Source organism: Gigantopelta aegis, chromosome 8 (assembly GCF_016097555.1).
Source record: "Gigantopelta aegis isolate Gae_Host chromosome 8, Gae_host_genome, whole genome shotgun sequence".
NCBI classification, from domain to species: domain Eukaryota; kingdom Metazoa; phylum Mollusca; class Gastropoda; order Neomphalida; family Peltospiridae; genus Gigantopelta; species Gigantopelta aegis.
Genome location: NC_054706.1, coordinates 53193906 through 53221762, shown reverse-complemented (window position 1 = coordinate 53221762; position 27857 = coordinate 53193906). Strand labels below are relative to the sequence as shown.

Here is a 27857-nt window from a genome sequence, read left to right as displayed (position 1 = left end):
GACTGTACAGTCCTGTTTCAAATAACAAAACAAAAGGCTCAACAGGTTTATTGGTGTAAGGGCAGGGGTCTTACGTAATTACATCAATTATGAGGAAGAAACTTTTAACTCCAGTGACCATAACACTCCACCGAAGCGTCTTGGATTACGGCAGCAACATGGAGGAACAAGAGGTAACCCAGTTTGCCGAGTTACCGTCAAAGAGGCAGTTGCCGTGGCAACAGATGAACTTTAGGTCAAGATTCAGATCCAAGACAGAGCTCTTTGACTGACAGACATGGGCGTGGCTCAACTGATGGAGAACTACGATTAGACGAACTTTAGGTCAGAAGGGGGCGTGGCTCTATAAGATGCACAACTGGGATAACATTGGGATCATTTTTCTTCGTTTTTATTGACAGGAATGGGGCGTGACTCTGCTGTCACGGAGATCTATGATTGGCACGTAGTGGAACCGATCTCTTGGGAACTACTCTTATTTCGGTCATTTTTCGGCACAGAGCTATACGTCTTTTTACAAGTTGGTGACTGGACCAGGTTGAGGTCTTGATTCCCAACATGAAGGAAATGTCGTCCCTCGCTAGCATCGACACGTCGGCGTCAGTGTACCAACCGGCGCAGCTACTCAACTGGGTGTACCTCACCCTGGCCGACTCCAACGGTCCCCAGGGCCTCCAGAACAGTCAGTCCGTGTACACCGACCCTTGGACGGCCAACCAGAACAACCCCCAGTCCGTGTCTTCGCTGAACACTGTTAGTGTTAGTTCCCTGCTGCAGAAAACCAACCAAAATATCTTCACCGTGAACCACCACCACATCCCCGCCGCCACCGATCCCTGGTCCAGTCCACCTCAACACACAGCTATCCACGGCAACGTCAACGCAACGGTGAGTCTGAAAACCAAGAATTTTAAAAGATGAGGGTTTTTTTTACATCTTCCCCTGCACCACGTTTTTTTTCAAAGTTAAATATTACACAAGAAATAAGAAAATATTTGAATTTTTTAGTTTCCTTTTTTTTCAGATTTTTAAAATATTTTTAAATATTTAAACTATATTAAATTAGCTTATTTATTTACTCTCTTTTTTTTTTGCGCTTTTCTTTTATCTAATTAAATAGATTATAAGGTTGGGTTTTTTTAATTTTGAGAAATTCTGCATTTTTATGTCCTATATGTTAATGTTTGGAAAAATTTGGCATTGCTTATTTATTATTTTTTTTTTTTTTTAAATTAGTTCCTAATACAGTAATACATTTGTATTAAATCATAATTCACATTAAACAATTTCTTTCAAATAAAACTAATATTTGTAATAATGAATGTTTTCAGTTATATTGCTATTTATATTGATACATTCATTTTTGTTGATCCTCAGCTGAAGTTAATAATAACAGATTAGTTTATTGCAGCCAGTTGTGGACTACCTTTTTTGTAATTTTATTTTTTTATAATTATAAAATGTCTTAGGTCCTAAATTACAAAAATAATTAAAAAAATTAAAGGTTCAATTTAAGTTTGACCAAATGTATTAATATTTATTAATGTTTGTTGTGAAGGATCATACTTTAATAACATGCCTATAAAAAATCAGCCAAATTTCATTTACCCAGTACTATAATTTGAAAATCTAATAGGCCCAGGGTGACTGATGGGCAAGTCATGTCAAGGTTAAAGTTTGTTTTGTTTAATAACACCACTAGAGCACATTGATTTATTGGATGTCAAACATTTGGTATTTCTGACTCGTAGTTATCAGAGGAAACCCATTACATTTTTCTTAATGCCGCAAAGGATCTCTTATATGCACTTTCCCACAGACAGGAAAGCATATACCACAGCCTTTGACCAGTTGTGGTGCACTGGTTGGAACGAGAAAAATCCCAGTCTATTGAAATGTCAATGTTTGCATTTGGACTGTTATTTCAGTGAATATGTGATGGAATTTGTTTAAAAGTCATTTAATTATTATTAGTAGTAGTTTTATAGTATTTAATTACAAAACATTACATTTAAAAAAATATTTTTTAAAATTAATTAGTCAAAGATTATGTGTGGGGTTGATTAATTTGTAGTTGTTTATCACAAAAACAAACTAAAAAATTGTGAACTGTGGCAAATGCAACTTTAAGAAAAGTTCAATGTATTGTTAAAAAAATTACTGTTATGGTTTTGGTAATCATGTTTTTTAATTAGCATATTGCTGTCCAAAGTGCACAATAAAGAATATTTTTGAATTAGTTTATTTTGTATCTAGATTATAAACAATTTTAATTTCTAATATGAATAAATAAATCGACTATTAAATTTTAAATTAGTAATGAAGGTGGTGTTAAACATTTAATATACATTTAATTTATTTTTAATTTATTAAACAAAATATTTATGTACTATTTAATACACTAAAACAGGGCTCACACCAAAAGTAATTTTGTTGTGTTATTTTAATATATATTTGAAAGTGTTTCTTAAAATCCATCTCTTTATTGCAATGTAGTTCAACTAATGTCTAAAATTAGTAATTCAACAGTTAATTTTGTCTTTTCATCCTAAAAATTAAAAAAAAGATATCACAAAATACACATACATTTTGGTAAAGTGAAGGCACCAAAACTATATTGTAAACTGAATTAAAATTGTCACAAATTTTTTATTAAAACCAGTAATTAATACTTTGTAAAACAAAAAACCTTTAGAAGTTGGTAATAATAAAAGAACGCCTAAGTTTATGTTATCAAATTTATGCATTATAAAAGTGTTAAATTGACCAAACAAGCCAGTGAGATCAAATTGATTACAACTATTGCTCTACAACTGTTATGTTGTATTAAAGAAAAAACCCACTATGCTACTTTATCATCTTGTGTAAATAAGGCAGCAATCTATGTCGTAAGTGGACATTTCATTTTCATTTCAACTTATTTTCGTGCTTATATCCAAGCATGCTGTCCTGGGCACACTCCTCAGCTATCTGGGCTGTCTGTCCAGGACAGTGGGTTAGTTGGTGGTTGGTGAGAAAGTAGAGGGTGTAGTGGTCTTACACATACCTATTGAGTCGTTAAAACTCTCTCTGCATGGAAATTGGTACTGCTGCGAACTTGGTACCTACCAGCTTGATGTCTGATGACTTAACCATGCCACCACTGAGGCCGGTGTAAGTGGATATGGTTTTTTCTCTCATTTGGACACTCGTTTATGCATTTCACACCCAATTAGTGCTGATTAAACACTGCAAGGTGTCATGAAACAAACATTTCTTAATTTCCATCGACTCTCCACAAGGACAATATAACTGTCAAAGGGAATTTTTTTGCAGCAGTTGTGTGGAAATTGTTAAGAACTTCCCTCTCTCAAGACTTGCTATTGCTTCCTTTTCCTGTAAGGCTACTCCTTCAGAACTTCAAAACCCCATAATCCTCTCTCTGTAACAGCAGTTTATGCAATTAGGCAGTTTTCAAATGGGTTGTGTGCTAATGAAATGAATGCAGTAATATTTCCCTATAATTTTTATCACTTATCTTATACGACAGACTGATAGGCCGACTGTAAATCATTCTTCAAGCCCCCCCCCCCCCCAGTGTGGCTTATGTTATGTATATGTCTCAATTGGGCAGTAAAAACTTACATTTCAGGGTTAAAATAAACCTTCAAGCCCCCCCCCCCCCCCCCCCCCAGTGTGGCTTATGTTATGTATGTCCCAATTGGGCAGTAAAAACTTACATTTCAGTGTTAAAATAAACCTTCAAGCCCCCCCCCCCCCCCCCAGTGTGGCTTATGTTATGTATATGTCCCAATTGGGCAGTAAAAACTTACATTTCAGTATACACGTGTGTATGTGTGTGTATATATATATATATATATATATATATATATATATATATATATATATATATATATAACATACATGTACATGTATATATATATATATATATATATATATATATATATATATATATATATATATATATATATACATACATGTACATGTATATATATATTATATATACATGTGTGTATATGTATACTTTATATTCAGTACCTTTTTTTATCTGTTAATTTTTAAAAAGTAATTACATAATTGTGAAAAATAGATATGACAAGCTAAGCATAATTTTTGGTAAAGAGAATTTATGAATTTCTATCTCCAATCTGGGTCATATAAATATGCATCATCAGATGCATCATCAAGGGATGTTGGTATAAGGGGTAGGAATTTATGTTTCACCTTCCTGTGTTAAAGGTCAAAGTCGTTTACCAAAAACAGAAATACAGGGCACAATATTTCACGCGAACCGCCGTTCTGTTCGCGTGTCGGTTATGCAAAATTAAATTTACGCGAACCACAAATGGGTTACGTCGTGATCTTTAGACGTTCAGAAATTAAAACTTGCAGACTTCATGATTACAGGAAGTTTATTCATGCAGACATACTACTAGTATTCTGACAAATGTTTTAGACTGATTCTTAGATACTTGATGCGTGGCAAACCAGTAGACAACGGTATATTGCAACGGTTGTGACTTGCAACCAAAGGTTCAGTATAGAGTCGAGCCAAAAGTTTTAAAGAAATATGCACGGACCGCTAAGGCGCCTAAATTATCTGCTGCTATTCTATTGCGTTTGGTGGTACTAATACGCTTCCATACTAAAGGAATATATGTAGACATACTATTGGATTGCCTATAATTTTACAAAGGTTGAAAATGGTTTTAACGTAAACAAAAATGCAAAAATGTCACAAAAGCTGAAAAATACTAACATCGCATAATGAGCTTTAAATAACAAACATTTGGAATGTGACTGTAATGTAGAAGTACCATCGATAAAGTGAGGAACAGTGCTCTACCCTCCTACTCTGCCCCCCCCCCCCAATGATAAATTGAGGAGCCGTGCCCTACCCCTCCTCTGCCCCCCAAATAATAAATTGAGGAGCCATGCACTACCCTCCTAATCTGCCCCCCCCCCCCAGCAATGATAAATTGACAAGCCGTGCCTTACCCCTCTACCCCCAATGATAAATTGAGGAGCTGTGCCCTATTCCGCTCTATTGTGGAACAGCGGCTCTCCCCCTCCTCTGCCCACCACCCCCATGATAAATTGTGGAACAGCCCTAAAGTGGTCTTTCTTTTTGTGTTGTTATAAGATTTATTTTTATTAATCTAATCATGCACCAATGAGTAGCCTGTTTTATAGTTCAGAGGAACTGGACATTTGTTGTTTGGGTTTTTGGTGGGGTTTTTTTTAACCTGCTGTATACTAAATTTTACATATCAGTGACAAATGGTAGCCTTTATTTGTTATTTATAAAAGAAAATTATTAGTCTAATCATGCACCAGGGAATGGGCATTTTTCCTCCAAATGTATCTATTTTGTTTCACTACTGGGCTGATATTTAGTCCTTTTACAACAGTGTTAACTTCCACAAGCTGCACAGAGGTTCTAGAATACGGTGGCCCGATGCCCGAGGACAGTGGTTTTTAGATTCGGGCAACTACGATCATACGAAAACAATAGAAACATCTACAAGTCACTTCTTTCGATTTGCAAGCATTAAAGAAACTGTTTTATAAAACGTTTTCTTTTGTATTTTGTTTTAACTTTGTTTGAGCTAAAAATTATGTATTTAAAATATAATTTCAACGTAACTTTGAGGTAACCGATCAGGTAATCCACAGGTTACGCAAATATAATTCATGTAACCGAACAATTGGTTACCTAGGTAAAAACCACGTGAACTGACTTCCGGTTACCTCAGATTTCGAAGTATTGTCCCCTGGAAATATCAACTAAAAATAGAAATAACATGTCACTGCTTTAGTGACTGTATATATATATATATATATATATATATATATATATATATATATATATATATATATATATATGAGAATTTATAGATTATAGTTATTATGAAGAAGTTCAGTTGAAGATCAAGGTCATCTGTTACTAAAAAATAGAAATATATCATCACACTAGGAACTTTATTTCTTATCCAATGAAATTGCATGAAATTTCATTTTGGACTAGTATCAGGACATGAAGAACAAGTTTGTGTATTGCTTTTCTGTGTCACAGGTCAAGGTCATTGTTTACTAAATATTTGTTTTACAACCTTCCTCTAGTGACTTCAATTCTCATCCAGTTCACATGAAATGTCACTTATAGAAATAGGATCAGAACATCTTGAACCAGTTTATGTTTTGTCTTTGTGTCAAAGGTCAAGGTCACAGTTACTCAAAATATAAATTGCAATATCACTACTAATTTCATTTCTCATCCAATGTTCATGAAATGCGACATACAGAAATAGGATCACACAGTTTTGACGGGATTTTAAGTGTTTCCATGAACACAGACTGTGTATAGCCTCAGCTAATGGGGGCTGGCTATCTACACGACAGCAGCAAACATTTTGTTTTCAAGATCTTAATTAGCGATATTTCTGGTCAACTGAAAATTGATTAGCAATATTATTCCTGTTTTTAAAATTGTGTAGTGATCTCTGTAAGGTGCGTAGCGAATCACAAGGTGATACTGAAAAAAATGTAAGACTATCACACTATCTAAACTTTTCCATGTATATGCGAGTAAATGCGCTTTTTCATTTCATCTAAAAAAACAACATGATGTTCAATACTGTTGACCACACAAGGTTCATTTGCATGTTTTCACGGTTTGAAGTTTATGATGTGTGCCTTATATTATAAATTATAACCAGTTTAGATTTGTTAGCATTGAATATCTTTATTTGTTTATTTATGTGAAATACTTATACGTTTGCCATCTTGTCAAAATATATGTATAATTGTATTATGTACCTCATATGCCATGGATTACGGCCTGATAGTAAATAAAGTAAGCAGTTTTTTTCCAGCCCCTCACAAATCCCTGATCATGGGTTAGATCTAGTAAATATATATAAAAAAGGGCTGACCTTGTTTTATTTCAGAACCACTATGCAAATGGCAATGTGTCCACTCTCTCTACAACGTCTCCGTACGGCAGCATCCAGGATCTTGCTGATCACTTCAACGACCTGTCACTGTCCTTGGAACGGAAGCCTAGCAAGCGCCCCCCTTCCACGTACCTCTGTCACCTGTGCTTCAACAAGGGCCACTACATCAAAGACTGTCCCCAGGTAGGCAAGGTATACCTGTTTTACTATTATCTAGACGTTCTTGCTGTGTGTCCATTGTTTTCTCGTTCATCTTTTTTTAATTTTAAGATTTTTTTGGTGTTTTTTTGGTTTAATGACACCACTAGAGCAAATTGATTAATTAATCATCGGCTATTGGATGTCAAACATTTGGTAATTCTGACTCATAGTCATCAGAGGAACACTGGTACACTTTTCCCATCAGCAGCAATTAATCTTTTGTACTGCCTTTCCCATAGACGTGAAAGCACATACCACGGCCTTTGACCAGTTGTGGTACACTTGCACTTGCAAATTTTATTAGCCTTTTTTTTTTTTTTAACTTAGCCAATGGCTAATTTGGCTACCAACAGCATGAGCCCTGGGTTGGAATGAGAAAAAACCTAATCGGTTGAACAGATCCATTGACGTGGTTCGATAGATCCATTGATCCATTGACGTGGTTCGATAGATCCATTGATCCATTGACGTGGTTCGATCCTGCGACGCAAGCACCTCAGGCAAGCGACGCAAGCACCTCAGGCAAGCGACTGAGCTAAATCCTGCCCCTTGTATTTTATTTATTAAAACATGACTGACATAATGTTGAAACTAGCTGCACATTTTGTTGTTTTAAATCCATCCTTTTTTTTTGGTTGGGGGGATTTAGTGCATTTCCTCAAAGATTATAGGTCAGATTATCGAACGTTTTAAAAACTAAAGAAATTTAATGACGCACTCAACACATTTTATTTACGGTTATATGGAGTCCAACATATGGTTAAGGACCACACACATTGAGAGAGGAAACCCGCTGTCACCACTTCATGGGTTACTCTTTTCAATTAGCAGCAAGGGATCTTTTATATGCACCATCCCACAGGCAGGATAGTACATACCACAGCCTTTGATATACCAGTCGTGGGGCACTGGCTGGAATGAGAAATACCCCAATGGGCCCACCACCGGGGATCGATCCTACACCGACTGCGCATCGAGAGAGCGCTGTACCACTGGGCTAGGTCCCGCCCCAAATGTTTGATATCCAACAGTTGATGATGAATTAATTAATGTGCTTTAGTGAGGACGTGGGGCAAATCTGTCCAATCATTTTTTAAAACAAAAATGTAAAAATGTTTACTTTTTTTTTAATTGAAGAATCTTACTACAAGTCAATGTGGTGACCTGGGGAATGGAAATTTGAGTGTCTGAAGGGCTCGAACCTGTTAGCAGGGTTTGGGGACATGCTTTTTTTTTTAGAAAATTTAGAATTTCAGGCATTATGGCACTTCCAGCCTTGTACAGTAACAGAGAAAAAGTGGGCAGCATGGTCCCTGTAATTCTGCCCCCACAGCTCCCTGAATTGTTTAGGTAACTCTAATATTAATAGTATTGTGCTTATTTTCACTTAAAAGTTAACTGAGAGAACATTTGTGAGTGTTGCCTATATCGTGATTGGGGGCCTTGTGATTTTTTTACTAGTAATTTCTGCTCAGTGGCATAGGGATGGGGGAAAGGTCCATGGCATCCATGTCCCCAATCAAAATTTAAAAAAAAAACCTACTAAATTTAATAAAATCATACATACAAAAATCTATGCATACATGCATAGTGTGAGTTGCCCCCCCCCCCCCCCCCCCCCCACCCCCCCCCCCCATATTGGTTGCTCCCCCCAGTATAAAATCCTGGCTATGTCAGTGTTTCTGCTGCACTCTTCTGCTGTGTTCCAGCCATAAAACGTGTTATGGAAGTCGGTCAGACCTCTAGCACTGAGCGGAGACCTACCTGTGTCAGTTGAACTGCAGTTCTGTATAAACACGTCCATCAGTGGTACAGACACATGTAGAACCTATATATGTGTACCAAGTTTGTTAAATTTTGTTTTGTTTTGTTTAATGACACCACTAGAGCACATTGATTTATTTGTCATCAGCTAATCAGCTATTGGATGTCAGACATTTGGTAATTCTCACATATAGTCTTAGAGAAGAAACACGATACATTTTTCCATTAGTAATAAGGGATCTTTTATATGCACCATCCCACAGACAGGATAGCACATACCATAGCCTTTGATATACCAATCATGGTGCACTGGCTGGAACTAGAAATAGCCCAATGAGCCACTGATGGGCATTGATTTTAAAAACGCATGTGCGTCTGAGAAGTAACAGTTATGGATTTGAGTTTTTGTCCATTTTTAAGGGTATATCACCCTTTCAACGTCACAGACTCTTGAATCGCTCTGTTGTATCTTTATCCAAATGTGTTACAGGCTTGTAGATTAACTAAACTTGGTGTCCATTTTCACGGGCTGAAACTAGGGTCTGCACCTTTAAACAAATACTCCTTTCCTTTATTTGTTCTGCTACACGTAATAGTGAAAAAGTAAGTATGCTAGTATACCTTTCTGAGGGTATAGTGGGAAGGAAATGTTTTATTTAACGACGCACTCAACACATTTTATTTACGGTTATATGGCATCGGACATATGGTTAAGGACTACACAGATATTGAGGGAGGAAACCCACTGTCGCTACTTCATGGGCTACTCTTTTCGATTAGCAGCAAGGGATCTTTTATATGCACCATCCCATAGACAGGATAGTATATGCCACAGCCTTTAATTTACCAGTCGTGGTGCACTGGCTGGAGCGAGAAATAGCCCAATGGGCCCACTGATGGGGATCGATCCCAAACCGACCGGTTGCAAGGTCAGTCACACATGATGGACCTATTGGATCATTTTCTCTCTTACCAGCAAACATTCTTGGAAAGCTGTCCATCTATATCACAGAGTTGTCTTGTTCCAAACCTGAAAAGAAAGACTGTATTGTATGAATCATAAAGATGTTGAAATTATGCCAAATAATCAACTGTAAACTGACTAATAGTGTTTTATGGTGGTTATCATTTGAAGTTCTCTGCTTCTACCTAATGTTTTTTTTTTTCAGAGCAGTTTATGAATCATGTGTCTTTTCTTTCTCATACTCAGAACTTGTGAAATTGTGATGTAGATAACAATGAAAGGTTTTATCAACTGACAAAACATCTGTAACAGGGTATCAAATGTCAGCTGCATGGCAGTGCATGGTCTGGTGCCAGACAGAAATTTGCAGCTGCATGTGCACAATTAGTTACGTCTGCACACTAACAGCTGGAGTAGAGTCTCTTACAACTGCAGAAATGCTGCACAATGTGCTTTCCTGTCTGTGGGAAAGTGCATATAAAAGATCCCTTTCTGCATTAGAAAAAAAATGTATCTGGTTTCCTCTGACGAGTCAGAATTACCAAATGTTTGACATCCAATAGCTGATGATTAATTAATCAATGTGCACCAGTTGTTCCGTTAAAACAAAAACTAACTAAACTTTTTAAAAATGCTTGAAGTTTCTTAATTTTTCAACAGTTTTTATTTTTGAAAGTGGTTCATTTAAAATTTGTATGTGGGTGCCCTTTGTAGGAGTTCGTTCATGTGACCTTTTACCCTTGGTCTTTTCTACTAAAATATTTTCTAGATCTGCCCTTGCTACAACTACAGAACTTTTATCTGCTACAACTGTAGAACTTGTGTCTGCTACAACTGCACAACTTAAGTGTGTGACAACTGCAGAACCTATGTAGGCCTAACTTGTGTGTACTACAACTGTAGAACTTGAGTTTGTAACATATGCAGAACTTATATGTACTGCATCTGTAGAATGTAATTCTACTACAACTGAAGAATCCAAGTATGCTTTAACTAGGAGACTTGAGTGTCATTCAATGGCAGAACATGTCTTGTCACAAATCCAGAATTTATGATGTGTGCTACAACTGTAGAATTTACTTCTGCAGATATTTTGTGGGCTACAACTGCAGAATCTACATGCATGTATACTTTACTTGTAACTGCAAAACCTGTGTATGCTGAAACTGCAGAAATTGAGTTTATTAACACTACAGACTATTTCTATGTAACAACTACAGAACTTATGTATGCTACAACTGCAGAACTCCTCTTCATAGTCCATTCCTTGACGTGGTGAGGGGGCTTGTGTGTCTCAGTGACCCAGAGAGCTATGCCAATAGGAGCTTTGGCTTCTGTTAGGGACACCCATGCTGGACTGGTCAATGGGTAGAGACTAGACTGATATGGACTAAGAGTGAGGTAACCCTAACAGAAACCATGAGTGCTGAAGTCAGAGGTATTGGGCCGCACGGCGCACTCTATAATAGACCACAATACCATGCATCGACAGCTATTATGACTACACTTATGATGCCAAACGTGTGTGTTCTACAATTGCAGAACGTGTGTGTGATACAACTTCAGAACTTATGATGTGTGCTACAACTGTAGAATTTGTGTCTGCAAAACCTTTGTGTACGGTACTACAATTGCAGAACCTGTGTATACTTTACATGTAACTGCTAAACTTGTGTGTGCTGCAATTACAGAACTCAAGTCTATTACAACTGCAGAATATTTCTCTGTTACAACTTCAGAACTTATGATGTGTACTACAAATGTAGAATTTGTGTCTGCAGAACCTTTGTGTACGGTACTACAATTGCAGAACCAGTGTATACTTTACATGTAACTGCTAAACTGGTGTGCTGCAATTACAGAACTCAAGTCTATTACAACTGCAGAATATTTCTCTGTTACAACTGCAGAACTTATGATGTGTGCTACAACTGAAGAATTTGTGTTTGCAGAATCTTTGAGTACCACAATTGAGGAACCTATGTATGTTACAACTGCCAAACGTATGTGTGCTACAATTGCAGAACTTGAGTGTGATAAAACTTCAGAACTTATGATTTGTGCTACAACTGTAAAATTTGTGTCTGCAAAACCTTTGTTTGCTACAATTGCAGAACCTATGATATGTGCTATGACTGTAGAATTTGTGTCTGCAGAACCTTTGTGTATGGTACTACAATTGCAGAACCTGTGTATACTTTACATGTAACTGCTAAACTTGTGTGTGCTGCAATTACAGAACTCAAGTCTATTACAACTGCAGAATATTTCTCTGTTACAACTGCAGAACTTATGATGTGTGCTACAACTGTAGAATTTGTGTTTGCAGAATCTTTGAGTACCACAATTGAGGAACCTATGTATGTTACAACTGCCAAACGTATGTGTGCTACAATTTTCAGAACTTGAGTGTGATAAAACTTCAGAACTTATGATTTGTGCTACAACTGTAAAATTTGTGTCTGCAAAACCTTTGTTTGCTACAATTGCAGAACCTATGATATGTGCTATGACTGTAGAATTTGTGTCTGCAGAACCTTTGTGTACGGTACTACAATTGCAGAACCTGTGTATACTTTACATGTAACTGCTAAACTTGTGTGTGCTGCAATTACAGAACTCAAGTTTATTACAACTGCAGAATATTTCTCTGTTACAACTTCAGAACTTATGATGTGTGCTACAACTGTAAAATTTGTGTCTGCAAAACCTTTGTGTACTACAATTGCAGAACCTATGATGTGTACTACAAATGTAGAATTTGTGTCTGCAGAACCTTTGTGTACGGTACTACAATTGCAGAACCAGTGTATACTTTACATGTAACTGCTAAACTGGTGTGCTGCAATTACAGAACTCAAGTCTATTACAACTGCAGAATATTTCTCTGTTACAACTGCAGAACTTATGATGTGTGCTACAACTGATGAATTTGTGTTTGCAGAATCTTTGAGTACCACAATTGAGGAACCTATGTATGTTACAACTGCCAAACGTATGTGTGCTACAATTGCAGAACGTGAGTGTGATACAACTTCAGAACCTATGATATGTGCTATGACTGTAGAATTATGTCTGGTGAACTTTCATGTGCTACAACTGCAGAACCTGTATGTGTTGCAACTGCAGAAATTGAGTCTATTACAACTACAAAATCTTTTTCTGTTAAAACAACTATAGAACTTGTGTCTGCTACAACTATAGAACTTGTGTCTGCTACAACTGCAGAACTTGTGTCTGCTACAATTCCAGAACTTTTGATGTGTTCAACAACTATAGAACTTGTGTGCTATAATGTGTTACAACTGTAGAATGTGTTTCCAGAACCTCTGAGTTCTACAGCAGAAGAACGTGTATATGCTAAACCTATGTATACTAAGCTAAAGGGCATGACTTAACCCAGTGGTAAAGTGCTCACTTGATGTGAGGTTGGTTTTGGATTGATCCCCATCGGTGGGCCCATTGGGCTATTTCTTGTCACAGTCAGTGGACCACGACTGGTATATCAAATGCTGTGGTATATGCTATCTTGTCTGTGGGATGGTGTATATATAAAAGATCCCTTGTTACTAATAGAAAATGTAGCAGATTTCCTCTCTAAGACTATATGTCAAAATGACCAAATGTTTGACATCCAATAGCCAATGATTAATAAATCAATGTGCTTTAGTGGTGTTGTTAAACAAAAACGTTTCTTTCTTCCTATGTATATATATATATATATATATATATATATATATATATATATATATATATATATATATTGCAGATCTTGTATATGCTATATCTGCAGAACTTAAGATCTGTGCTACAACTGCAGAACTTTGTGTATGCTATATCAGCAGAATTTATTATGTGTGCCACATCTGTTGATAAATATACCGGTATACTGAACAGCACAACAAACACAAATACAGTCTAATCCACTTTATTGCATATCGGTTTATAGCATAAATCTGTTATTTGCATATTATTCTGCTGCACAGAACCATTTACATGTATTAATTTGGTTTTCCTCAACATTTCACTTTCTTCTTGTGCCTTTGGTTATAAACATAACATGAGTGGTGCACAGACAGAAAAGCTCAACTTGAGCAGTGTGGGCCAACTTTTGCACAGCTACTGCCCTCCGCTGACTTGGCATCAGGCGTGACACACTATCTGTCTGCTGAACACAACCCTGGGCTTGGTTCAGAGATAAACCTTGTAATGTAATAAGCACCAAGAGTACTCTTATTATGATGGTGTATGCTAACACCTGTAAGAATTATTTCGCCAGAACCTCTCCTCTCGGCACCTTGCCGTTCATTGGTAATAAGGACTGGTTCACCTGTTTTCTAGTAGACCAGGCAGTCTTTGCTTTCACATGTGTGCAAATGTGCCAAGGGAAAATGGATCAACTGAGTGTGTGTGTGTGGGAGAAATAGATTCCACTTGGGTCTAATACTTCAGTTTTAGTACCATCGGATCATACCTTTTAACTGCACCTGTTGGTCCGTCTTTTTCATCCATCTGTTGGGGGCAGGACGTAGCCCAGTGGTAAAGCGTCTGCTTGGTGTGCGGTCGGTCTGGGATTGATCCCCATTGGTGGGCCCATTGGGCTATTTCTAGTTTCAGCCAGTGCACGACGACTGGTGTATGAAAGGCCATGGTATGTGCTATCCTGTCTGGGATGGTGCATATAAAAGATCCTTGCTACTAATGGAAAAATGTAGCAGGTTTCCTTTCTAAGACTGTCAAAATTACCACATCTTTGACATCCAATAGCCGATGATTAAAAAATCATTGTGCTCTAGTGGTGTCGTTAAACAAAACAAACTTTTTCATGCATCTGTTATGATCAGTGTTAACAAATATTTGAGAAAGTTGAAGTTTGTTTTGTTTAACAACACCACTAGAGCACATTGATTAATTAATCATCGGTTAGTGGGTGTCAAACATTTGGTAATTTTGACACATAGTTATCAGAGGAAAACCGCTACATTTTCCCATTAGCAGCAAGGGATTTGTATATGCACTTTCCTACAGACAGGATAGCACATACCGCAGCCTTTGACCAGTTGTGGTACACTGGTTGAAATGAGAGAAAAAAAAACCCCATCAGTTAGATGGATCCACTGATGTGGTTTGATCCTGCAATGCAAGCACCTTAGGCAAGCACTCAACCGACTGCTAGAAAGTCACTAGGCCTCACAGAAGCCTGGGCTAGTGTCTTATATATCATAGTAATACAGTTGATAATTTCCACTATCCCAGACCAAAAAGTCACTAGCTGGAACCAAGTAGATTTGTCAAACCCTGATCCATCCATCAATTTTAGTATTTTCTAAATTATATTTGGTTTAATTTGGCAGCATTTTCATGGATTTAAAACAAATACATTTTTGGTTTCAAACTAAATGTATTTTATGCTTTCAAAATGTATAAAAGAAGTGAAGGAAAAAACGAAAGAAAGAGAATGTATCTGTATTTCATAACTGTGTATAGGCTCTGAAGTTACTTAAAATTCACAAATTCTTATATAAATGATAATAAATAAATAAGAAACAAAGGTCCTCACTGGCTATGTGTATATTAGAATGCCCCTACAGCCAAACATACCATTTGCATGTGTGTACAGTCTGATGATATCAGCAGATGTTCTGACATTCCAATCCAGTCACCATGGTTACTCATATTTTCAACAGCAAAAGGAGGCCTGGTGAAATTTTATCCTGTTTAGTGCAATAGGTAGATTTATGTTGGTGAAGATGCAAGCATTCTGCAGCAGACATGCACATAACATTGTAAATCACAATATGTTTTTGCAGATGTGTCAGGCTCTTTTTTGTGGGGATTCCCCCCCCCCCCCCCCCCACACCTCCTTTCTCTCTCACTCACACTCTCACTCTCACTCTCACTCTCACTCTCACTCTCGCTGGCTTTCAACTCGTAGAATAATCTTGTTGATTAAAAACGAGGGGATTTTTTTTTAATGTAGTGCTCATACTGGAACACATTTTGGTTCAGCCAATTTTCACATTTATAGAATATTTCCTTGAAAATTGTTAAAATATGACTAATGTAAGGAATATTTTATTAGCCAAAGACTGCAATGTTATATCCACTTTTTATAAAAATTAGCAATTTGCTAATTTGGCAATGGACAGGGTGAGCCTTACACACTTATGTGCACTTCCCCCTGTTTAATCTGTGCCTTCTGCACAAATTGTAATTAGCACCACATAGTACATGTGTACATAGGTGTCACCAGTGGGAGGGGTTGGTGGGGGGGGGGGATGTTACAACCATCTCTTTACAATTATACATTCAATCCCCCCCCCCCCAACCCAGTTAATATATAATTGCTCCTCCCATAGTCATGACATCTTTCAATGCCTATGGAATACATGTACTATTTATATTTTCACAAACAAGATAGCACATACCATGGTCTTTGATGTTAGAAAACTATTGATTTTTTTTTTTTAAATCCAAATTACCAGCAGTTTGCATTAGAAATGCGATCTTGATTGCACTTTTTTTCTTTAAAGATGTATGTAGATGCTGTATTCCAAGGCTTGAAATAAAATAAAATATGACCTATTATTTTTGTATAATGACACCACTAGAGCACACTGATTGGTTAACAATCAGCTATTGCATGGCAAACATTCAGTAATTTTAACATACAGTCTTAGAGGTGAAACACACAGCATTTATTTTTCATTAATATACACAAGGGATCTTATCTGCACTGTCCCACAGACAGGACAGCACATACCATGGCCTTTGATATACCAATCATGACACATTGGTTGGAATGAGAAATGACCCAATGGGACCCACCAACAGTTGATCCTAGACTGACCGCTTTACCACTGAGCTACTTACTACCTACCCCTTGTAAACAGCAAGCCAACAAAAATATTTTGTTGCCAAGAAAAATATAACCCCAAGATAAAAGAAATTGTGATGGTGTGAACAATTAGGATGTATTTTACACTTTTATATCATTGTGGAATTGAGATATAATAGCATCACAAGCTAAATTGCAGAAGAGATAATTGTATATACATGTATACAGCACACATATTTCTTGAAAAATGACATGCAATTTTTTTTTAAAGTTTAGTAGGCAGATTTCTATTTCATCTACTTGGTCTAAAACTTGCACTGCTTTTGCAGGCCATTATTTCATGCTCTGTGTTCAGATCAAAGTGTTTGCTTCAGATTGAAGCGAGTTAAAAAGTTAGTTTGTTTTGTTAAATAATGATGCCACCAGAGCACATTGATTTCTTAATCATCAGCTAATGGATGTCATACTTTTGATAAGTCTGACAAAGTCCAAGAGGATACCTGTTACATTAAGTTTCAAGTACACTGTCCAGGACAGTTGAGTTAATGATTAGTTTTGTTATTGGTTAGTGAGAGAGAGGTCAGTGTAGTGGCCTTACACCTATCTACTGGGATATGAACCCAGTACCTACCAGTCTTTAACTTGTGTCTGGTGGCTTAACCACTACACCACCAAGGCTGGGTTTTGGTGTTTTTTTCCATTGCAGCAAAGCATCTTTTATACTCAATGGCAACAGTTATTGTGACATGGATTGTTGGGAATAATAAATTTGTGATTGGATTTATGGATGTAAACCAGAGAAAATGTGCATGAAACGGCTGAAAGAAATGCATCTAAGCGGTTGTTGCAGCGATTGCATGCTTTGTGTAAGAAACATGGAATATTCGGGAGAAATCCTGTCCAGTGTTCACCATAAAAGGCCAGACATTTAGTTGTAAATCATTGCCACTCTGTGCAGCCTTCAGAAGTCAGAAAAACACCATTAGTGAACTGTTTAATGCAATTTCGTCATGCCACGCCTCAGTCATAGCGAGTCATAGGGATGCTTGAATCTCAGACCTTGCAGTGTGACGTCGCACATCAATTCAACATCCACAGATTCTACGACCAAAACGTCTCAGGCAAGCGATCTGCCTAAAACTTGGATTGACTCAGTGTGGAGGTGTAAACCAACTTCTCTCTGCTGTCTGACTAACCACTGCCTTACAACTGAGAGAGTGTGTTAACTCAGTGTGGAGGTGTAAACCACATACACCAACTTCTCCCTGCTGTCTGACTAACCACTGCCTTACAACTGAGAGAGTGTGTTAACTCAGTGTGGAGGTGTAAACCACATACACCAACTTCTCCCTGCTGTCTGACTAATCATTGCCAAATGGTGGATCATGTTTCAGAAACCAGACTTGTTTATGGACTGACTCTCTGATAACAAAATATAGTTTAACTATTCACCTGTACCAAATAATATATAGAACTACATGTATATATATCTATAAAAAAAACCAACCCAGAAAAAAAACCCAACATGTGGCACATAAACCTTTGAACATTAACAACACCAAAGAATCATATTCCACACAACACCGTGACTTGAGATAGGAAAAGTGAGCCTGATTTGTGGGCACCCACAGGGTCAACATTTAACCAGGTCATGCCAGAGGTCTGGCCAGCTGGTTATAATCAGGCTATCGGGAAGATATCTTATGACAAGACCAGCTCCGGCTATTATTTCAACCAAATCTTGGACATAACCAGCAGATAATTTAACCAACCGCACATGCTAGACTTGTAAACTGGTCAGAAAATTATTTTTCTTTACAACTTTTTGAAGAAAAATAAAATACTGTAATCAAATTTTTTTAAATTTCTTTACTTCTTCAGTAGTTGTTTTAATGGTAGCCTTCTTTGTTTAATAAACTAAATTCATAATTAGGAAGGAAAATTATTTTTGTTTGTTTAATATGATTTCAAGCTTGGAAGCAATACAGTCATTCTGTAATTATTAGTGTGGGAAGAAGGAAATGTTTTATATGATTTCAAGCTTGGAAGCAATACAGTCATTCTGTAATTATTAGTGTGGGAAGAAGGAAATGTTTAATATGATTTCAAGCTTGGAAGCAATACAGTCATTCTGTAATTATTAGTGTGGGAAGAAGGAAATGTTTTATATGATTTCAAGCTTGGAAGCAATACAGTCATTCTGTAATTATTAGTGTGGGAAGAAGGAAATGTTTAATATGATTTCAAGCTTGGAAGCAATACAGTCATTCTGTAATTATTAGTGTGGGAAGAAGGAAATGTTTAATATGATTTCAAGCTTGGAAGCAATACAGTCATTCTGTAATTATTAGTGTGGGAAGAAGGAAATGTTTAATATGATTTCAAGCTTGGAAGCAATACAGTCATTCTGTAATTATTAGTGTGGGAAGAAGGAAATGTTTAATATGATTTCAAGCTTGGAAGCAATACAGTCATTCTGTAATTATTAGTGTGGGAAGAAGGAAATGTTTAATATGATTTCAAGCTTGGAAGCAATACAGTCATTCTGTAATTATTAGTGTGGGAAGAAGGAAATGTTTAATATGATTTCAAGCTTGGAAGCAATACAGTCATTCTGTAATTATTAGTGTGGGAAGAAGGAAATGTTTAATATGATTTCAAGCTTGGAAGCAATACAGTCATTCTGTAATTATTAGTGTGGGAAGAAGGAAATGTTTAATATGATTTCAAGCTTGGAAGCAATACAGTCATTCTGTAATTATTAGTGTGGGAAGAAGGAAATGTTTAATATGATTTCAAGCTTGGAAGCAATACAGTCATTCTGTAATTATTAGTGTGGGAAGAAGGAAATGTTTAATATGATTTCAAGCTTGGAAGCAATACAGTCATTCTGTAATTATTAGTGTGGGAAGAAGGAAATGTTTAATATGATTTCAAGCTTGGAAGCAATACAGTCATTCTGTAATTATTAGTGTGGGAAGAAGGAAATGTTTAATATGATTTCAAGCTTGGAAGCAATACAGTCATTCTGTAATTATTAGTGTGGGAAGAAGGAAATGTTTAATATGATTTCAAGCTTGGAAGCAATACAGTCATTCTGTAATTATTAGTGTGGGAAGAAGGAAATGTTTAATATGATTTCAAGCTTGGAAGCAATACAGTCATTCTGTAATTATTAGTGTGGGAAGAAGGAAATGTTTTATATGATTTCAAGCTTGGAAGCAATACAGTCATTCTGTAATTATTAGTGTGGGAAGAAGGAAATGTTTTATATGATTTCAAGCTTGGAAGCAATACAGTCATTCTGTAATTATTAGTGTGGGAAGAAGGAAATGTTTAATATGATTTCAAGCTTGGAAGCAATACAGTCATTCTGTAATTATTAGTGTGGGAAGAAGGAAATGTTTAATATGATTTCAAGCTTGGAAGCAATACAGTCATTCTGTAATTATTAGTGTGGGAAGAAGGAAATGTTTTATATGATTTCAAGCTTGGAAGCAATACAGTCATTCTGTAATTATTAGTGTGGGAAGAAGGAAATGTTTAATATGATTTCAAGCTTGGAAGCAATACAGTCATTCTGTAATTATTAGTGTGGGAAGAAGGAAATGTTTAATATGATTTCAAGCTTGGAAGCAATACAGTCATTCTGTAATTATTAGTGTGGGAAGAAGGAAATGTTTAATATGATTTCAAGCTTGGAAGCAATACAGTCATTCTGTAATTATTAGTGTGGGAAGAAGGAAATGTTTTATATGATTTCAAGCTTGGAAGCAATACAGTCATTCTGTAATTATTAGTGTGGGAAGAAGGAAATGTTTTATATGATTTCAAGCTTGGAAGCAATACAGTCATTCTGTAATTATTAGTGTGGGAAGAAGGAAATGTTTTATATGATTTCAAGCTTGGAAGCAATACAGTCATTCTGTAATTATTAGTGTGGGAAGAAGGAAATGTTTAATATGATTTCAAGCTTGGAAGCAATACAGTCATTCTGTAATTATTAGTGTGGGAAGAAGGAAATGTTTTATATGGCGTCAGACATATGGTTAAGGACCACACAGATATTGAGAGGAAACCCGCTGTCGCCACTTCGTGGGCTACTCTTTTCGATTAGCAGCAAGGGATCTTTTATGTGCACCATCCCACAGACAGGGTAGTACATACCATGGCCTTTGATATACCAGTCGTGGAGCACTGGCTGGAATGAGAAATAGCCCAATGGGCCCACCGACGGGGATCGATCTCAGACCGATTGCGCATCGAGCGGGCACTTTACCACTGGGCTGCGTCCTGTCCCCATAATAAGAGTAAATGCAATAGAGGTTATTGGGAAAAGTAACAGAAAACTCGCTATACCATAGTTTCGCTGAAATCGGAGTATTTCAGCAGAAAACATTTTCATTTATTTAGATTTTTATATTTAAAAAAGTACAATAAAAGAATAAATTATGTTTTTGTTTTGACCATTTTCTATTGAAATTTATTGGCATGAATAGCTACGCATAACCATACAGTTATTTTTAAAAAGCATTAATATATATGTGCTACTTGTTTTTAATTTACATCTCCAATGAATAAATTTGTCTTCTTGGATCACTTTCAAATCTTACCCATTCATGCATTTATGTTCCAGCCAATATACTGTGACTGGTATATCAAAGGCTATGGTATGTGCTATCCTGTATATGAGATGGTGCATATAAAAGACCACTTGCTACTAATGGAAAAATGTAGTGGGTTTCGTCTCTAAGACTATATATATGTCAAAATTACCAAATGTTTTGATATCCAATAGCCGATGATGAATAAATTGATGTGCTCTAATGGTGTCATTAAACAAAACAAACTTTAACTTTTAAAAAAAATACTTTAAAAATGTACATCTCAAATTAATATATACTCTTAAAAAAAAAATAGGGGAACACTAATAAGGTATATTAGCTATAATAATAATAATAATAATAATAATACCGGTAATAATAATAACTTTATTTAATGAGGGTGACAGGTTTAGCACAAGCTAATCTTCCACTTGACCCTCAACAATACATTGAAACACTGGAAAAGAAAATACATATATACTAAGTACTATACTATTACGATAAATGCATACATACATATTGACTAGAGAAATCTTATATTTAACAGACATCTGTTAGTTGTATAATATTGACACTAAAGTCTCAAAACATAATTATTATATAGAATAAAAACTAATCAGCCAAATAAACGTCCATGAGATATTGTTTCAGGCTGCATTTAAAGTTTGCAAATGACTTCTGGTGTCTAATATCAAGGGGTATTGCATTCCATATCCTGAACACCTGAGTAACTGAAGGATTTTTTATATAGTTCAGTATGAGGCCTTGGTAGCTGAAGTTTGTTTTTGTTACAGGATCTTGGGTAATAATTACAGGTTTCAGATATTGGGGTAAGGAGAGATGTAATGTATTCTGGGGAGAAGCCATTTAGTGCTTTATATACCATTATGCCAATGTGGTATTTTATTCTGTCAGGGAAAGGTAAAATATTAATGGGGAATGGTTATATGATAATAGTGAATTAATTGGGCAAACATTACAACCGGTAGTTCAGTATTACAGTAGGTTTTATGACTACCAAAGATCTTGAAGGACGAATGGGGTCAGAAGTGAAATTTGAAAGTATGGCCAGTAGAATAAAAAAAGACTGACCTTCTTGGAAATTATCAAAATCGAGAATGACACGTGTACGGGGCAACTGCATGATGCATGTGCAAACTATGGAATGTATTTCGGTGTGTTGATAAACAGACCTGAATGTTCTTTACTAGGATGTCTGTGGTTAAAACGTATGTTCAGTCTAATAGTTGATATTAACATTAATATTTCAGATTCCCCTACTTTTTTTTAAGAGTATATTTGGCTGCTTGAGTCACTTCAAAATCTTGCCCATTCATGCATTTATTTATTTATTTACTTACTTACTTACTTTTTACTTACTTACTTACTTATTTATTATCAAACTGGTTTTACCTAACTTGTGCACCCAGTATTTAACTAACAGCTCTTTTTGCAGGCCAGACCGAAAGGTGAAAGCCTGACCCCATACCAGGGCAAGAAGAGGTGTTTATTTGCTTACTTACTTACTTACTTTTTACTTACTTATTTATTATCAAACTGGTTTTACCTAACTTGTTCACCCAGTATTTAACTAACAGCTCTTTTTGCAGGCCAGACCGAAAGGTGAAGGCCTGACCCCGTACCAGGGCAAGAAGAGGTGTTTATTTACTTGCTTACTTACTTTTTACTTACTTACTTATTTATTATCAAACTGGTTTTACCTAACTTGTTCACCCAGTATTTAACTAACAGCTCTTTTTGCAGGCCAGACCGAAAGGTGAAGGCCTGACCCCGTACCAGGGCAAGAAGAGGTGTTTTGGAGAGTACAAGTGCCCCAAGTGCAAGAGGAAGTGGATGAGTGGCAACAGTTGGGCTAACATGGGCCAGGAATGCATCAAATGCCACATCAACGTCTACCCCCACAAACAGGTGAGCTGCTGTGATGAACAGTGGCTTTAACACTGGCATGTACATGGACATCATTGAAATAAGATTTCTGGGATGATAAAATTGGCGGGTCTTTTTTTTACAAGCAATTTCTTGTAACTTTTATTTTGAATTGCTTTAGAAGCATATTTTGGGGGGATACATCTACCAGATCAAAGGCCCAAGCCCCCTGCCCAGCCCCAATTTATAACCTCTGATAATTATAATTTTGCACTTCATAAAATTTTATCAATATTTCTGCATTATTTCTTGTATGTCGAAATTTGTAATACATTCTTTGCATTATTCAATGAGAGTGCTTTTTTAATTTGCTGCTTGGCACGTGTTTGGTATGAGTTTATGATTGTTGCCAAGTTGTGGACTGCTTCATTTGAATAATAAAGTTGTTATAAAATCTAAATAAAAATTATTTTTATATAAATGGGAGTGGACTGTCTAAATTGCAAGTTGGGGTTTAAATATTAAAAATTTAAGTACAATAATAAATTGACAAGATGTGTGCATAATTGATGATTACTCTCAATAATAATCCTCATTTCTCTGTAAAGTTAATCTTTTTGAAAGTACCGAAAGGATTTGTCTTAACTTGGTGATAACTTATTTCAACAAAAACATAATTAAATGGAAGTGTGTGGATGGAAGGATGTGAACAATGCTCACAATGTTACCACCATGATCAAATACATACAGTCAAACCTGTACGAAGCTATCCACCTGTCTAAATAGCCACTTAAATTTGTCCTAAACAGTTAACAGTGTTTAATGACTTACAGATGGAATTCCTGCTTTTTGAAATGTACAGTGTTTCTGGGTTTTCCACTAATACTTTGCATACATTCTGAAAATAATCTTCCATTTTAGATCATTTGGCACCCAGTGTTTTGGGGTATGGCGCTATAGAATTGAATGCAACCACAGAGTATGGGGGGGGGGGGGGGGGGGGGCTTCCGCCAAAATAAACTGGGTTAAGTTAGTATTAGGGTTAAGAAAATCACACATTAATGATTAGAATAATTAATTTTGTCAAAAGGTTAACTTAAAAAAAAAAATCTGCATAAAAATTTGGTATGGCGCCATATCCATTTTACCCTCTGGCAGAACCCCTGGTGCCACCCGATCATCAATGTTAAAATTTCCTGATTTTACTCCTTTTTTTGTTAACCCACTTTCATCTTTGTTCAGTGGCCACCTGTTTTAAGAGGCCACTTTTGATCATTACGTAGTCTGTTAAGACAGGTTTGACTGTATATCCAATAAATGTTCATATCAAGACATTCAAATGTAATCTTTTAATAAAGTGAAAAAGACAGTGTTTTTTTTGGCCAGAAAATTAAAGTTGCTCTTATTACTAAAATATTATTAATTCATAGTTGCATTCATTGTTACCAGTTTATCAGCAGTATGTTTTCCTAAACTGACCGACTTGAAAGTATAGTGAAACCTCTCCAGACCGGACCCTCTGTAAACCGGAATTCCACCAAAACCGGACATTTTACAGAGCCCCTTTTTAAAAACCAGAACAAAACTTAACCTCTCTAAACCAGATCCCATTAAAACCATATATTTGTCCTGTTTCCAAGGGTGTCCGGTTTAGAGGGGTTTCACTGTAAATGATAAATGATAGAATCCGTACTTTACAGCTTTCAGTAGCATTATAAAAGTGGTCATAGAGAAAATAGTCCTGACGATCTTGACTTTGAATGGTTCTTAAAATATATTTTTAAGCAGTTGAATAATGTGTAAATTTACCAGTTACTTTTGTAAAAGCATTTGATCTTTATTATCATTCATTATATTTTGATATTTTGTTAATAAAACAAACAAACAAAAACAATGGCAGAACAAATTGCTATTAAAAATAAAGGAGTAATTTGTCCTAACTGTCTTACCTTCCTGACAAAGTTTGATTTGGTTTTTATTCCTGTCATGAGTAATCTTTGCAAGTATGCCCTTTCCTTTTGCACACACTTTTGATTAGCAAATATTGTTTTGTCAGAGATTTATAGGTGAAATAACATCTGAACTATTTGCTATATTTCTTTCCAAAAGGTTGCAGAATTCACTCTTGCATGATTTGGCATGGTGTTTCATGGGTTCCATTTTACTTGGATTTACAATTTATTTTGATTCTTATGATCATTTTCAGTTTCAATTTATTTAAATTAACTGATCTAATCGGATTTTAAAATGTGCTGCTGGGTTTTTTTCTTAAAATTTTAATTGCTTTATACTTTTAAGAGTGATAATGATATTAACTGTTAAAATTTATTGTTAGTTACAAATAATGTTCTGTAAAGTCGTAAGCAATGCATGATGTGCAGATTTTGCTTCTTTATTTTTCTGTTCCATTAATTGATCAGGTGTGGCTTGCTTGATCCTTTTTCTGTAATCTTTACGGTTACTTCACATAAACAAATATCTTTATCAACTTACCTGAAACAAGTGAGCCAGATAACAAGTTTTATTTCATACATTCCCAAAATTAATTTGGAAGTTTATAAAGTCGGCATCTGCTGTAAGTTAAATTTGTTTTTGTTTAAATTGACAAGTTTTGGTTAGTTTATCTGCCACTTGCACTTTATTTTATGTTATATGCAGATCTGAAAAACTAGGTTCATTTGGATATATTCATTGTCACATGTAGTCAAACAAATTAATTACAACTTTTGAAAAATCTTTTGAAAAAAATAATTCAAAATCAAGTACACCTTTAACCAAAAAGTAATACTGATCCAGAGAGCTTTCCAATGATTTTTATTCTGTACAAATAATACAAATAAAAAATATCTTAATTCAATGCACAAAACCATTTCATTTTTATTTGTCAGAACTGGTCAAAGGCCGTGATATGTGCTTTCCTGTCTGTGAAAAAGTGCATATAAAAGATCCCTTGCTGCATTAGGAAAATGTAGTGGGTTTCCTCTATTGGCTACGAGTCAGAATTACCAAATGTTTTACATCCAATAGCCGATGATTAATTAATCAATGTGCTCTAATGGTGTCGTTAAAAAAAAGAAATAAACAAAAGAAGTAATTACCAAAATTTAGCTTACATGTTACATTTTCATCACACTTATCCCTGATTTTCTTGTGTGCCTTATAACCTGCTTGTTGTGTTTTTGATTTTTGCTAACCCGTTTTAAACGTTTTGTTTTGTGTCTGAAGACACATCTGTTTTCGTGTCACCAGCGCCCCCTGGAGAAACCCGACGGCCTGGACGTCAGTGACCAGAGCAAGGTCCACCCGCAACACCTCTGTGAGAAGTGCAAGATGCTGGGATATTACTGCCGCCGTATGAACTAGATCTGTTGCTGGAACAAGGATTGCACATCATTGGGGGAAAATGGACTTTGAAATGTCACGGACATAATGGCTAAAGAAAATGGACATGAATATTACGAAATAAAGACTTTATTCTCTATGACAACAAAGGTGCTACTGTTTCTTTAGAGTGCTCCCAGCTTTATGTGCATACTGCAATGCTTCTGCCTATATCTGTTTTGTGTGACGTTTATGCAACATCAAGTTTGGTATTCGATAACAAATGGTACGTACAGGCTGAGTGATCATAAACAAAGTTTTAAAAACGGGCATCTTGAGAGTCAACTAAATTTAATTTCTCTGAAACTGTTCCAGGCAGTTTTTTCCCAAAAAACATTTATTTGGAGAGGCAAATTTTAAGCATATAAAATTTACAAATATTTGACTAAATTAATTACAAGATGTTTATTCAATTTGTTCAGTTATAAATTCTGCATCAGTACATTTTGACTGGATTACAAAAATATATTTTGGTTCATTCAATGTAGCCTACTATTGTAAATTCATTTGGGTTTCAAACATTATTTTACAATACAAACATACAACTATAAGTTAATTAGGCTGTTGAATGAAATCATGGAATTTGATGCCAACTTTCAGAAACATTTAATCCAGTGTTAAAAATCTTTTTGACTCTTGCTTGCAGTGACTATTTGACCTCAGTAGACTTTGAGATTAGCATTAAGCTCCACATTGCAGAAACAGTTCTAGTCTTGGTGTGATACAAAATATTTTTTATGCTGTGTGTTATGACGTTTTATCCTAATTATTAACATTATGCCTTAAGAAAGCTATGCAATTTAAAAAAAAAAAACCAAGAAGAAAGCTATGCAATTTAAAAAAAAAAAGAATAAATAAAATATAAAATACAGTAAAATAAACAATTGAGAATATTATTGTAATGTATTTACACAATTTTGTGCTGTAACCATTCCCATTACACACTATCAACAACATGAAATACAATGATAAATTTAGCCACAAGTCCCAATGTGATTATAATATACCCAAAATCATTGTTTACTACAATGTATTTCGAACAGCAAAATGATGTTTGACAATTTTTCCAAATTTTATGGAAAGGCAAGTGCCTCTATCCCAGCATTTAAGCAAAATGTAAATGTAAATTGAAGTTGTTAAAATATTTCATAATAAATCTGCCAAAAATTGGCATAGTTGACAAGACATTATTTAATATTTTGTTTGGTTATGACTAAATTTAGCTACTTCTCTTCCTACAATAACCATCAAATGGCTATAAT

The 27857-nt window shown here is 35.7% G+C and overlaps 1 protein-coding gene across 4 annotated transcripts; it reads left to right on the top strand.

Annotated features, from left to right (window-relative positions):
- Nucleotides 1-66: 66 nt before the first annotated feature.
- On the top strand, nucleotides 67-26701 carry LOC121379118 (zinc finger CCHC domain-containing protein 24-like). 4 transcript variants are annotated; one of them, XM_041507597.1, is made up of 4 exons: nucleotides 67-888; nucleotides 6951-7139; nucleotides 23092-23256; nucleotides 26464-26701. In XM_041507597.1, exons 1-4 carry the CDS (start codon nucleotides 559-561, stop codon nucleotides 26575-26577), a joined length of 798 nt encoding a protein of 265 aa, XP_041363531.1. In that variant the 5' UTR covers nucleotides 67-558; the 3' UTR covers nucleotides 26578-26701. The 4 variants fall into 4 exon arrangements, with proteins under 4 accessions (XP_041363531.1, XP_041363530.1, XP_041363528.1 ...); XM_041507596.1 differs by having other exon boundaries at nucleotides 6951-7148; XM_041507594.1 differs by having other exon boundaries at nucleotides 68-888; nucleotides 6951-7148; nucleotides 26440-26701.
- The last annotated feature ends 1156 nt before the right edge of the window (nucleotides 26702-27857 follow it).

Excerpts from the sequence above, each read along its gene's own strand:
- LOC121379118 (XM_041507594.1), top strand. The coding sequence starts at position 559 with ATGAAGGAAATGTCGTCCCTCGCTAGCATCGACACGTCGGCGTCAGTG. Across the intron at positions 889-6,950 it reads ACGGCAACGTCAACGCAACG|AACCACTATGCAAATGGCAA; the intron begins GTGAGTCTGAAA and ends GTTTTATTTCAG. Across the intron at positions 23,257-26,439 it reads ACGTCTACCCCCACAAACAG|ACACATCTGTTTTCGTGTCA; the intron begins GTGAGCTGCTGT and ends TTGTGTCTGAAG.